Source organism: Hemiscyllium ocellatum, chromosome 7 (assembly GCF_020745735.1).
Source record: "Hemiscyllium ocellatum isolate sHemOce1 chromosome 7, sHemOce1.pat.X.cur, whole genome shotgun sequence".
Classification (NCBI taxonomy): domain Eukaryota; kingdom Metazoa; phylum Chordata; class Chondrichthyes; order Orectolobiformes; family Hemiscylliidae; genus Hemiscyllium; species Hemiscyllium ocellatum.
The window spans coordinates 41,554,225-41,567,289 of record NC_083407.1 but is presented as its reverse complement, the minus strand read 5'-3'; the positions used below and the strand labels follow the sequence as shown (position 1 = coordinate 41,567,289).

Sequence of the window (13,065 nt, the reverse complement as noted above, 5' to 3'; positions counted from 1 at the left end):
CTCACCCTTCCAGATACAACTGCAAATTTGTTCCAATATTTTCCATTCAACACCATCCTTTGCTTGCTGTTACTGAGTCAATTTTGTATGCATACTGCAAGGATACATTTAATTTCATGTGCTTAAATCTTCTGTATAGTACTTTCTCGCTTAGTTTCCAAGATGCATATACTGTATACATGTAATGTGCCACCTTGATTTGACCTGCTGCATCAAAATTAAATACTCTGAGACATTGTGTAAGAAATTGGACATTGGACCAACTATTATACCTCATCCCTGATACCCAATTCTGTTGCAATCAGTCAAACCAAACAACAAGCAGAGCGTATATCTAATCCATGTGCTAACGTCTGTTTAGTGCTTCCATCCCCTCCATTTTTAGTCCAACATCTCCTCAATCAATATTGATGCTACTGTTAAATGATTTTATTCTTCTCAAATGTCATTTATTATTCCTTACGACGCAAAAGACTTCTGTTGTCCTCTTACAAAATATCTGGATATTTAGAGGCAGGCTGGGAGGTGAAGGAAACTTGGAATAACCAATCAATTTTGATGGAGATTAGTTCTTCCATGTATAATGGACAGATATTAAACTATTATTGACAATGATTTGTGAACATTGTCTTTCAGACTGAGCATTAGTTTGAGACTGATTTGTGGTATGATAATGCACTTCGAAAACAAAAATATTTAAATAGATGTCAAAGGTTAGAACGAATAGAGACTTCCTTTCAAAGCTTTTTTGGAACACAGTCTACAGCCATGACTTTTCTTTTATTGCAGGCTCATTGTGGTCATTAACAGGAGCAGTATTGTATGCCGTCTATATAGTCATGATCAAAAGAAAAGTTGACCGAGAAGACAAACTTGACATACCCATGTTTTTTGGTAAGTTTGACAGCCACACAGCATATACTGTAATTCTTTTAAATTATAAAATCAACCATGGTTGCATGTTCTGATATAGCCACAGTAATTTGCTCAAGGTTTTCCTACTGTAGATATATCCATGTCACTGACTTATCTTACATTAGGAAAATGGAAACCTTAAACTTTGTGAATTTCTGAAATGATTTAAACAATGCTGATTTTATATTCTAATCCAACCATTTTATGGAAAGTATATAATGCAATTCATATGATCTCAGTGTGATTTTGTTAAACCTAGCTACATTGTCTAATTTCAAGTGTAGATCGTGATTTGGTTGTGTCTTGCAACTGTGTCCTCCACAACCCCCTGTTGAAGGAGCAGCGGTGGGAAAGCTAGTGCTTCAAATTAAACCTGTTGGGCTATAACCTGATGTTGTGTGATTTTTAACTAAGAGTAGATCACACATCTTCACAATTGTATATAAGCTATCATCTGTATGAATTTACACACGAGCTGGAATTTTGCCAGTCCCCAGGCGTAGGAAATTACATTGTCAGGCTGGGGGCTGCTGGGCGACCTGATAAAATGCTGGTGAATCACATCATTACAGCTCGCCAACACATTTTCACACCACGGGTGAGGCTCAACTCTCCACCAAATGGAAGTGAGTCGCCTCTTTGAAAGAGAGATTAGATGTTTTTTCCCCAGCTTCTGGCACTTCACCAGAGGAGGAAGCAATCCTGCTTTGTGGAGGACACCAGGTCCTGGGAGGGTATCAATACTATCACTAGGTTTACATTTTCTCTTGCTTCTGCTGCCTGCTTAGCCCACAAGAAAAAAGATTATTGAATGCTCACTTTTCTGAGGATGCTTCAAATTTATTTTGGCATGCAAAGGCTACCTCGCTGTGGTTCAACAACAGTTCCAGAACTGCTGGTCTTTTGATTATGCTGGCAACATACAAGGCTTGTGTGCTGTTCATAATTGGCCACTTCCTCCTCCAGCAATCTCTTAACTGCTTCCCCAGCAATATGGCAGGGGGAGTTACAACTCATGCCAAAGCATGTTGGCCTCCTGAAAACCAACTTAATGATGGGATCTCCTCTACTTCCACAAGGTCTCACTTAGTCATAGAGTCATATGGAAACAGACCCTTCGGTCGAATTCATCCATGCCGACCCGATACCTCAACCCATCTAGTCCCATTTGCCAGCACCTGGCCCATATCCCTCCAAACTCCTCCGATTCATATACCCATCCAGATGCCTTTTAAATGTTGTAATTGTGCCAGCCTCCACCACTTCCTTTGGTTGCTCATTCTAAACACATACCATCCTCTGCGTGAAAAGGTTGCCCCTTAGGTCTCTTTTATATCCTTCCTCTCTCAACCTAAATCTATGCCCTCTAGTTGTGGACTCCCCGACCCCAGGGAAAAGACTTTATCTATTTATTCTATCCATGCCCCTCATAATTTTGTAAATCTCTATAAGGTCACCCCACGGCCTCCAAGGAAAATTGCCCTAGCCTATTCAACCTCTCCCTCTAGTTCAAATCCTCCAACCCTGGCAATATCCTTGTAAATCTTTTCTGAACCCTTTCAAGTTTCACAACATGTTTCCGATATAAAGGAGACTAGAATTGCATGCAGTATTCCAAAAGTGGCCAAACCAATGTCCTGTACAGCCACAGCATGACCTCCCAACTCCTGTACTCAATACTCTGACCAATACAGGAAAGCATACCAGACACCTTCTTCACTGTCCTATCTACCTGCGACTCCACTTTCAAGGAGCTAGGAACCTGCACTCCAAGGTCTCTTTGCTCAGCAACACTCACTAGGACCTTACCATTAAGTGTATAAGTCCTGCTAAGATTTGCTTTCCCAAAATGCAGTACCTCATATTTATCTAAATTAAACTCCATCTACCACTTCTCATCCCGTTGACCCATCTGATCAATATTGTTGTAATCTGAGATAACCAAGCCATGCACCAGTTGAGAGTATGCAGTATTCATTTGCACATGATATAATTCAAACAATTTGTAAGGTCTATCATGATAATTGATGTGTATTTTAACATTTTTATTTGTATACTTGATGAGTTTATAAACGTTGTAATTTTTATTTAGGTATCCTGTACAATTATTATTTGCAATTAGAAACATTAATATCAGAAGCAAATGTCATGCTGAAAGTTTGTGCTTTAAATATTCAGCAAAGCTACGGCACCAGTAAACAAGCAACATGGAAAATTGCCTATGTGTACCAAAACAGAGGCCAAATCCATTCTGGCCAATTGCCACCCCTTCAGATTATTGTTGATTACCAGGAACATGATGGAGGCTTTCATCAACAATACAACTACATAGAACGTTAATTCGGCCACATTTGGAATGTTGTGTCCAGTTCTGGTTGCCACACTACCAGAAGGATGTGAAGGCTTTGAAGAGAACACAGAAACAGTTTATTAGGATATTGCCTGGTTAAGAGGGTATTAGCTATGACAAGAGATTGGACAAACCTTGTTTGTTTTCACTTGAACTTTGAAGGATGAAGCATGACCTGATAGAAGTTTACAAAATTGAGGAGCATGGATAGAATGGACAGTCAAAGTCTTTTTCCAGTTACTAGGGGACATATGGTTAAGGTAAAAGAAGGTAAGTTTAAAGGAGCTGAGAGGCAAGTTCTTTTACATAAGGAGTGATAAGTGCCTGAAATGCCATGTCAAAGGAGGTGGTGGAGGCAGATACAATAACAATGTTTAAGAGGCATCTTGATAGCTCCCTGAATAGTCAAAGAATAGAGGGATACAGACCACGTAGACGCAAATGGTTTTTAAATTAGAAAGGCATCACATATGACGCAGTCTTGGGCTGAAGGGCCTGTTCCTGTGATGGACTGTTCTTTGTTCGTTATTCCATCAGTGTTCAATTTGGGTTTCATTTGGTTTCTGATCTAATCACACCTATGATGCAAAGGTGTATAAAAGAGCTGAATTCAGAAGTCAGCTATGATTGATTTCCCTTTATGTAAAGGCAACATTTGACTGTGTTATGACATTGGGTGGACCCCTCTGCTAATTTAAACCAGCAATACAGATAAGATTCATCCCATGCTCTATTCTGTTAAAATTTGAGAGGCAAAGAACTATCCCAAAAGACACTATTTAAAGTTAAAATTTCAGAACTTATTCTCTGTTAGGCTTAAGGAATTATTAGCTGACAACTATTTACAATTCCTTTCTCTTAAACCTATCTTCAACCTCCCCCTCTTCATACTGGCCTGATAAAAATCCCGATTACAATTTATTTGAAAAAAAATCACATTTCAAAATCGGTCAGTTTTGCCGAGTGTCCTCTGTCTTTTCTTCTTGGGGATTCTGCTTCCCAGGTCTTTGATAGATGACGGTACCTTTAAAAGAGCAGATGTTTCTGCAAGCAGTCTTTCTAGTTATTGGTGGTAGCTGCTGCTTGCTGCTCTGGCTAACTGTTCAAAATGTCTGATATTTATACCCCAAAACATCAGATCATTTCATTGGTTTAGTGTTGTCTAACATTATTTTTTTCAAATTTGATTGGATTTTGGTAACTTGGGGCATAATTTAAAGTGGCCAAATTCAAGTTTGTTTTTATATCCTGGCAACACAGCTTTTAGCTAATTGTTTCAATCCACTGTTACATTTTAAATTTTCCAGTACTCTCAGTGCTTCTCTAAGTCCTTGCTAGCTTTTCAACTGTTAAAGGTATAGTACATGCACATCTTCATAATTGAGTGTGGCATCAAGAAGTCCTAATCATGTTGAATTCATTGGAAAACAACAAAACACTCTCTACTAGTTGGAGTGATACCTAACATGAGACTCATCCCTTGGATAGGGCCAAGGAGCTCTGAAATGAGAGGAAATTTCAAAGCCAATGAAATGTCTGTGTCTGATGGCTTGTGGAGTGAACCACAACATCTTATTGGTAGGATTTTATGAAATCCTTGTGCTATATTGAGCTACCCAACCAAGCTCTCTGAAAGGAACGGTCTGTTGTGTGTTTAAAAGTTTATTGGCATAAAAGTTACATAAGATGAAGCTGGATTATGTCTCTTGGATTGAGCTTTAAGATCGAAGCTTTTATTATTGACAATCATAGGTTACTTATTCAGTTTAAGTGTTTAGCTGTTGTTGCTTGTGCTTGTTAGATTCAAGTTTGGAGAGTTTAGAGTTTTTTCATATTTCAATTTATTCCTGGAATCCTGCCAGTTATTTTCTTACTCCTGGTTCTTCCATGCATAGTATTTTTGAAATAATTATGGTCTGTCAGGACAGGTGTCAAGCTTACCCAATATTGCTAGACTGACCTATAATCAGTTAGGATCACAATCAGGATTTTAGAAGAATGAGGAGGATCTCCATGGAAAGCTATAAAATTCTAACAGGATTAGATCGGCTAAATACAGGAAGGATGTAGTTGTGGTTGTTTGGTTAAGATGATAGATTCGATGTTCATAATGACTAGAGTTCAGAACCAGGGGTCACAGTTTAAGGATACAGGGTAGATCATTTAGGACTGAATTAAGGTTAAATTTCTTCACCCAGAGAGTGATGAGCTTGTGGAATTCTCAACCACAGAAAGCGGTGAGGCCAAAACATTGACTGTTCTCAAGATATTAACTATATTTCTTGGGGTTGAAGTGTTCAAAAGATGTGGGGAGAAAGCAGGCATAGGATTCTGAATTGGATGATCACCCATGATCATGTTGAATGGTGGAGCAGACTTGTCGGGCCAGTTGGCCTGCTCCTGCTCCGATTTTCCATGTTTGTCATAATTCGAAGCGAGAGATGGTCAGAAGTGGAAATTTTCACTGATTGCAGTATCAGATTCAATTCACAACTTCTTAGAAAGTGAATGTTCACATGCAGAAAGACATGACAACATTTAGGCTTGGGCTGATGAGCAGTAATATTTGTATCAAACAGTGGCAATCTCCAACAAACACGACTTACTGGTTTTCACAGACATCAACAAGCTGGAGTTCATTATTCACCAGGAAGCACTGACCACGTCAAACTTTGTTAGTTCTCTATTTACATAGAGAGAAATCAATGAACCAGGGTTCAATTAGTAACAATTCATTTTGCATACGGGCAGGCAACAGAACCAAAGTTGGTTTTAAGTCTTTGACAATCCAAGAAATCGTGGCCCAAATCTTTTGAGCAGCAACCATGATGAACAGATTACCACTGCACTCTAAGATCTCTCCAATCTGGTGCTATGCACATGTTTTCTGTGATCTTCCAATTCCAGCAGTCAAAGAAATACACAGCACAGTATTAGTCAGGGGAGTCAGAGGAAGACAAAGCATGTTCTCTTATAGCCATAGCTGCTATACAGTAAGTTCAAAAGTCCATTATCTCAACATCGGTGAGGGAGTGGAGAGAGAGTGAGGACGCTAGGTGAATAGTTGAGTTGAAGCGTGTATTCAGTTTGGATTTGGTTGTCACAAGAGTAGAAGTTGTGTGGCTAGATCTGGTTGGGAGTGTAGTGTGATCAGGGTGGTGGTCAGGTTAATTGAGTAATTTGAGGGGGATCAGTTGTGGAGTTACCCATCAGAATTTTAACATCCTTAGAAACTCTCACTCGGTCTGCATGTCAGGATTTGCAGTAGTGTCAACACAGAAGAACAAAAAGTGATGGAAAGATTGTAATATTCAAAGGATCATGAGCTAATTATATAAATGGGCTTGAGGAACTGCAGATTGAAATCAATGTGAATTTATTTGGTATGCATATTTGAGCAAGATGTATCAACAAAGCTAAAAAGAACAGTAATTGGAGGTGATTGTGAACATATTAATGAATATAGTATAAACCAGGAATTTTAATAACACTGTTTTTGCCTAATCAAAGCATCTCAATCTTGCAATTAGATGTTTTAGTTGCATGTCAATCCATCGAAAATGAATAGGTTACTGCTGTCATAAAATCAAACTCAGCTCAGAATTGAGGAAACAGCAAGGGACAGAAAGGAGTCGGATGCCCTGGCCTCAAATAACATTTGTAATGTAGGAAATTAGAGGTACATGTAATTATTAAGATACAGGTAATCATTGGGACCTTTAATTTTCATATTGACTGGGCAGATCAAACTGCAGCAAGAATCTCACGGACAAATTCATGGAATGAATAGGTTTCTAGGTCAGTGTGTTAAGGTTATTTAAAAGGGTAAATATTTACGCTTTCATGTTTCAAAATGGGATATGATAATCATCTTTGCATCTTCGAATAAGTTTTTGTTTTTTACGCTCAATAATTTTGCAGCTGATTGAAAGTTTTTAACTTGAAGGTAATACAGGTAGTTTTGCTATAATGCCATAGTTGCGTTCCAGCGAAACCTCGCTTAATAGAAAATCGCTCAATAGAAATAATGGGGCCTGGGAGAAAAGTGGGGTTGGGGCAGACGAGCAAAAACTATCACTCACAACCACTCAAAAATCACCCAAAGGTCTAACACAAAGCATAGCACAGCCTGAATGACAGTTGAAATCGTATTTATTAACAAACAAAAGTAAATTTAACACAGTACATTTAAAAAATGTAAGAAAGCTGCTCTCTGTACACTTCCTCTCACAGAAAACTGCTCCCAGTGACAAGTGGTGTCCCGCAGGGTTCAGTTTTGGGGTCGCAGCTGTTGCGTTATATATTAATATCTGAATGAAGGGACTGGGGCATTCAAGCGAAGTTTGCAGATGATACGAAGTTAGGCGGACAGGCAGGTAGTACTGAGGAAGTGGGGAGGCTGCAGAAGGATCTAGACAGTTTGGGAGAGTGGTCCAGGAACTGGCTGATGGAATTCAACGTGAGCAAATGTGAGGTCTTGCACTTTGGAAAAAAGAATACAAGCATGGACTACTTTCTAAAAGGTGAGAAAATTCATAAGCCAAAGTACAAAGGGATCTGGGAGTGCTAGTCGAGGATTCTCTAAAGGTAAACATGCAGGTTGAGTCCGTGATTAAGAAAGCAAATGCAATGTTGTCATTTGTCTCAAGAGGGTTGAAATATAAAAGCACCGTTGTGCTACTGAGACTTTATAAAGCTCTGGTTAGGCCCAATTTGGAGTACTGTGTCCAGTTTTGGTCCCCACACCTCAGAAAGGACATACTGGCACTGGAACGTGTCCAGCGGAGATTCACACGGATGATCCCTGGAATGGTTGGTCTAACATACGAGGATCGGCTGAGGATCCTTGGATTGTATTCATTGGAGTTTAGAAGATTAAGGGGAGACTTAATAGAAACTTACAAGATAATACATGGCTTGGAAAGAGTAGACGCTAGGAAATTGTTTCCGTTAGGCGAGGAGACTAGGACCCGTGGACACAACCTTAGAATTAGAGGGGGTCAATTCAGAACAGAAATGGGGAGACATTTCTTCAGCCAGAGAGTGGTGGGCCTGTGGAATTCATTGCCACAGAGTGCAATGGAGGCCGGGATGCTAAATGTCTTCAAGGCAGAGATTGATAGACTTTTGATGTCACAAGGAATTAAGGGCTACGGGGAGAATGCTGGTAAGTGGAGTTGAAATGCCCATCAGCCATGATTGAATGGTGGAGTGGACTCGATGGGCCGAATGGCCTTCCACTCCTATGTCTTATGACCTTATGAACTAACATCGTGCATGCACAGAACGGCACAAACATTGGCACATGCGCAGAACCGCAAGGAGATTACAGCTCGGACATTAGCGCATTCACAGAACAAAGTGTGCAATTTAATCCCCGCTAAAATCGTGCTGTTGTGAACAGAAGTTAGCATTCTCAAAAATACCATTCCCTAATTTTTCAGTGACGTTATAGCTAAAACGTGCATTTTTCAAGAACTGCCTGTATAAATAAGGTACGTAATTAGCTATTTTGGTAACTGAATAAAGATTTAAATACACGCTGGGATCACTGGGGTAGTGGGACTGGATACGGTAAGTTCTACAACCTCGGTTGTAACAATTGTCAGAGATGAATTAGGAAATTGCAATGAAACATACATTTGTACTTACAATGGTTAGTATTTAAGGAAGTAAGACCGTAAGCAGACGTAGGCCATTCAGAAGGCTCTTACATTCAGTGAGATCAAGCTGATCAGATAATCCTCAATTCTATTTTCCTGCCCTTTTCCCCATAACCCTTGTTTCATTTACTCTTTTAAAAATCTGTCTATCTCATCCTTGAATATCATTAATGACTGTGCCTGAACAACCATCTGCTGTAAAGAACTCCACAGATTTGCAGTGCTCTGAGGGGGAAGTTCCTTCTCATCTGTGTGTTAAGAGTTCTATACACTGAACTTATACCCTCTGGTTCTAGACTTTCCCACAAGGGGAAACAACATTTCTGCATCTACTCTATCATGTCCCATAAGTGTCTTGTATTTTCAATAACATCATTTCTCATTCTTCTATATTCTAACAAGTGCACACCCAATCTACTCAACATCTCCTCAACAGGCACTCTGAGCATGGCAGCTTTCAACCTAGTGAACCTTCTCAGGACTGCCTCAAATGCGACTATATCTTTCCTTAGATAAGAGATCCAAACTCTCTTCTTGCAGTAGCCTTAATTCTGTGTTGTATAATTTTAAGAAAAGCTCCCTATTTTTATACTTCATTCCTTTTGAAATAAAGGTCAACATTCTATTTCCCTCACTTACTTGCTGAACTTGGATGCTAGTTTTTTTATGATTCATGGACAAAGAGTCCCAAATCCCTCTGTTTTATAGATTTCTGCAATATTTGTCCATGTAAGTAAAATTCAGCTGCTCTACCCTTTCTCACATTTCCCCACATTATACTTCCTCTGTCAAATTTTTGTCCAATCAATTAACGTGTCAATATCCCTCTGCAGATTCCTTTTGTCATCATCAACATTTGCCTGTCCACCTATTTTTGTGTCAACCACAATGTTGTCTAGAGTACATTTACTTCCATCATCCAAATCATTAATGTATATTGTAAATAATTGTGACCCCACTCGTGTACCACACTACTAGTTAAAGATTACCTTCTTGGAAAAAGCCCCAACTTTTATACCAATTCTCTGTCTTCAATTAGTTAACCAATCTTCTAGTCATGTTAATATACTACCTCTAATACCAATAGTATCAGTCTATTGCTTTGAACCAACATAATAATTAACTCTTTCTGTTAGCTCAGCTTGGACCTATGTTGGTGAAAGGCTTACTTGTCTAAAGGAATTATGTTATTACAATGATGTGTAAGACCGATATGACATCTTCAGAACAGGTAACTTCTTACAGGAAAGATGTTCTGAAACTTGGAAGAAAAGATTTACAAGGATGTTGCCAGGATTGGAAGGTTTAAGCTCTACAGAGAGGCTGAATAGGCTGGGGCTGTTTTCCTTGGAGTGCCCGAGTCTGAAAGGTGACCTTATAGAGGTTTATAAAATGACAGGCATGGGTAGGGTAAAGAGACAAGGTTTTTTTCCCTGAGTTGGGAGAGTCCAGAACTAAACGGCATAGGTTTAGGGTGAGTGGGGAAAGATTTAAAAGGGACCTAAGGAGCAACAGGTTCATGCAAAGGGAGGTGCATATATAGAGTGAGCTATTAGAGGAAGTGGTGGAGGCTGGTACAATTGCAACATTTAAAAAGCATCTGGATGGATACATGAATAGGAAGGATTTAGAGGGATACGGGCCAAGTGTTGGCAAATGGGACTAGATTTATTTCGGATATCTGGTCGGCATGGTCGAGTTGGCCCGAAGGTTCTGTTTCCATGCTGTGCATCTCTATGATTCTATATCTTTTAATTGGTTTATGAGATTTTGTTGCAAAATTATTCAAATATAAGAGAAAATAAATGTAAGTACAATTACACATGCCATAGGCAATGTGACCCTTGGAATTCTTTGTGCAGTTTTGGTTTATTTTCTGAGAGAAGATTGCAATTTCTTTGAGAGAGTGCAATGATTATTTCAGTGGTCTCATTTCTGGAATGAAAGAATTGTCTTCAGGTGAGGTTGAGTAGGCAAGGCAAGACCATTCCCTACAAGTATGAGAGTTGCTTTAATTGAAACAAATAAAATTCTGAAGAAGCTTGATACTCAACAAATGTTTCCCCTGTCGAGTGAATCTAAAACACAGTATCAAATCTCAGAACAAGGACTCATCTGTTTGGGACCCAGATGAGAGGAGTGCTTTCACTAAAACTGTTAAAATTCCATACTTTTAGAAAATGAATGATGATCAAACATTAAGTACATTCAAAAGTTAATAGAATTTTGGGTTCTGCAGGAATTAAAAGATATGGGGATGGTGCAATTGAGCTGGAAGTTTAGCCATGACCTTGTTGAATGACACAACTGTCTTGAAGAGGCTAATAAAACCACTCAAGCTCCCATTTCTTTTGTTGTTGTGTTTCCTGCTGCGCCAACTTGTAGCAGCTCTTGCCAGAAGGATCAGTCATGGTATGCCATACTCTGTGTTCCACCATCCTGTGAAATGCAGCTTTTCTCCATCCACTCTGTGAAGCTGTTATTTTTAAGTATTAGATTTATATGTACTGAGACTTGGTGTCGCACCTCCAATGATTGAAGACTAACAGCAAAGGTAATTCTGACTCAACCATGATAGGTAGATTAAAGTGAACTCCTTTCCATAGGAGGAAAAGGAAAATTTGAGATATTGTGGTCTCTGCAGTGAAAATGCAGAAAGCCATAAATTTAAATAGGTTACTTAAATAGATTCTAAACGTAGAACAAGCTAATAACTACCTTCAGACAATATTTGAAATTAGAGAATCTTGCCCTCAAAATTTTCCCTAGGATAGTAGTTAACACTGTAAGATGGAAAACCTAATAGAAATTAAATTATTAATCAAACATATAGATAGCTAACTGGTCCATTCAAAAATAATGCTTCCTGAACTGCATAGTCCATTGAAATGTTGTGCTAAGGAATGAAAACAGAGGTGAATAATTTAAAATTATCTCAAATCACACTAATGTTCATGTCCTGCTGCTGTAGTCCCAATTGTTTGGAGGTGGGTGATAAAACGGGAGCAAGAATCTTAAAATCACCTTCTGTCAAGTTGAGTAGAATCTATAATGAGAGAAAAAAAATGCTTTTGGAGTAGATAACTTTGATACAATTGATTCTTGTGTCTTAAGTGAATTGATGGGATCACAAATCACACAACTCTTCTTAAGGATAGAGTTGTGCATTTAATCATTATTTATAATGCATATCACTGCATTAGATTAGATTCCTTACAGTATGGCAACAGGCTCTTCAGCCCAACAAGTCCATATCGACCCTCCGAAGAGTAACCCACCCAAATCCATTCCCTTACCTTTATATTTACCCCTGGCTAATGCACCCAATGCTGCAGGCAATCTAGCATGGCCAATTCACCTGACCTGCACATCTTTGGATTGTGGGAGGAAACTAGAACACCCAAAGGAAACCCAAGCAAACACTGGGAGAATATGCAAATTCCACACAGACAGTCGTCCGAGGCAGGAATTGAACCTAGGTCTCTGAGGCTGTGTGAGGCAGCAGTGCTAACCACTGAGCCACCGTGCTGCCCAAAGAGCTGTATTTTAATTAATAGAGCGTTATTACCTTGACTACAATATTTACTACACTGATAATCACGGAATAATAAACCACCCAATTTGGCATAAGACCAATCAGAAATATCTTTTTTTAAAAATAGAATTCAGAAATATGTGCTTACAATGAATAATGGTCTTATACAGTAATTAGAAATTAAACAAGTTAGGTTATTAATTAATTGTGAATTTAGAGCTTTGAAAAATATTTAATTGCAAAAGTCTTGTGTGCTACCTGTCAGTCCTGCAGACTACATTGAATACAATCAACAGTAAGTGAACTGTTTTTGCTGATTACAAGACAATTCAGTTTAAAATTGCATCATGTAGATTTCTACTCACTAAAAGGAAGGAGGCAAAAAAATAAATTGTACACCTTTTACATAATTGCAGTGATGCCATTTCTGTACCAGCCTACCACAGAATCCAGCTAATATGAAAACTTTGATCATTACGTCTACAAAAATAACTATTTTGCTTTATTAAATGACAGTAGGCTCTGCAAATGACTTCACTAACATGAATTTACAAATTTATTTATGTGAACCTACTTTTTTTTTCTGTTAATAGATGACTGTT

General features: G+C 38.7%; 1 protein-coding gene across 2 annotated transcripts in view; it reads left to right on the top strand.

The window, feature by feature from the left end:
- Positions 1-13,065, top strand: part of LOC132817415 (solute carrier family 35 member F5-like) — a 111,505-nt gene that overhangs the window by 65,207 nt on the left and 33,233 nt on the right. For both annotated transcript variants that reach the window (XM_060827846.1, XM_060827847.1), the window contains exon 11: positions 790-894. In XM_060827846.1, the coding sequence (XP_060683829.1) occupies positions 790-894 (105 nt within the window). The remainder of the gene's footprint in view (positions 1-789; positions 895-13,065) is intronic.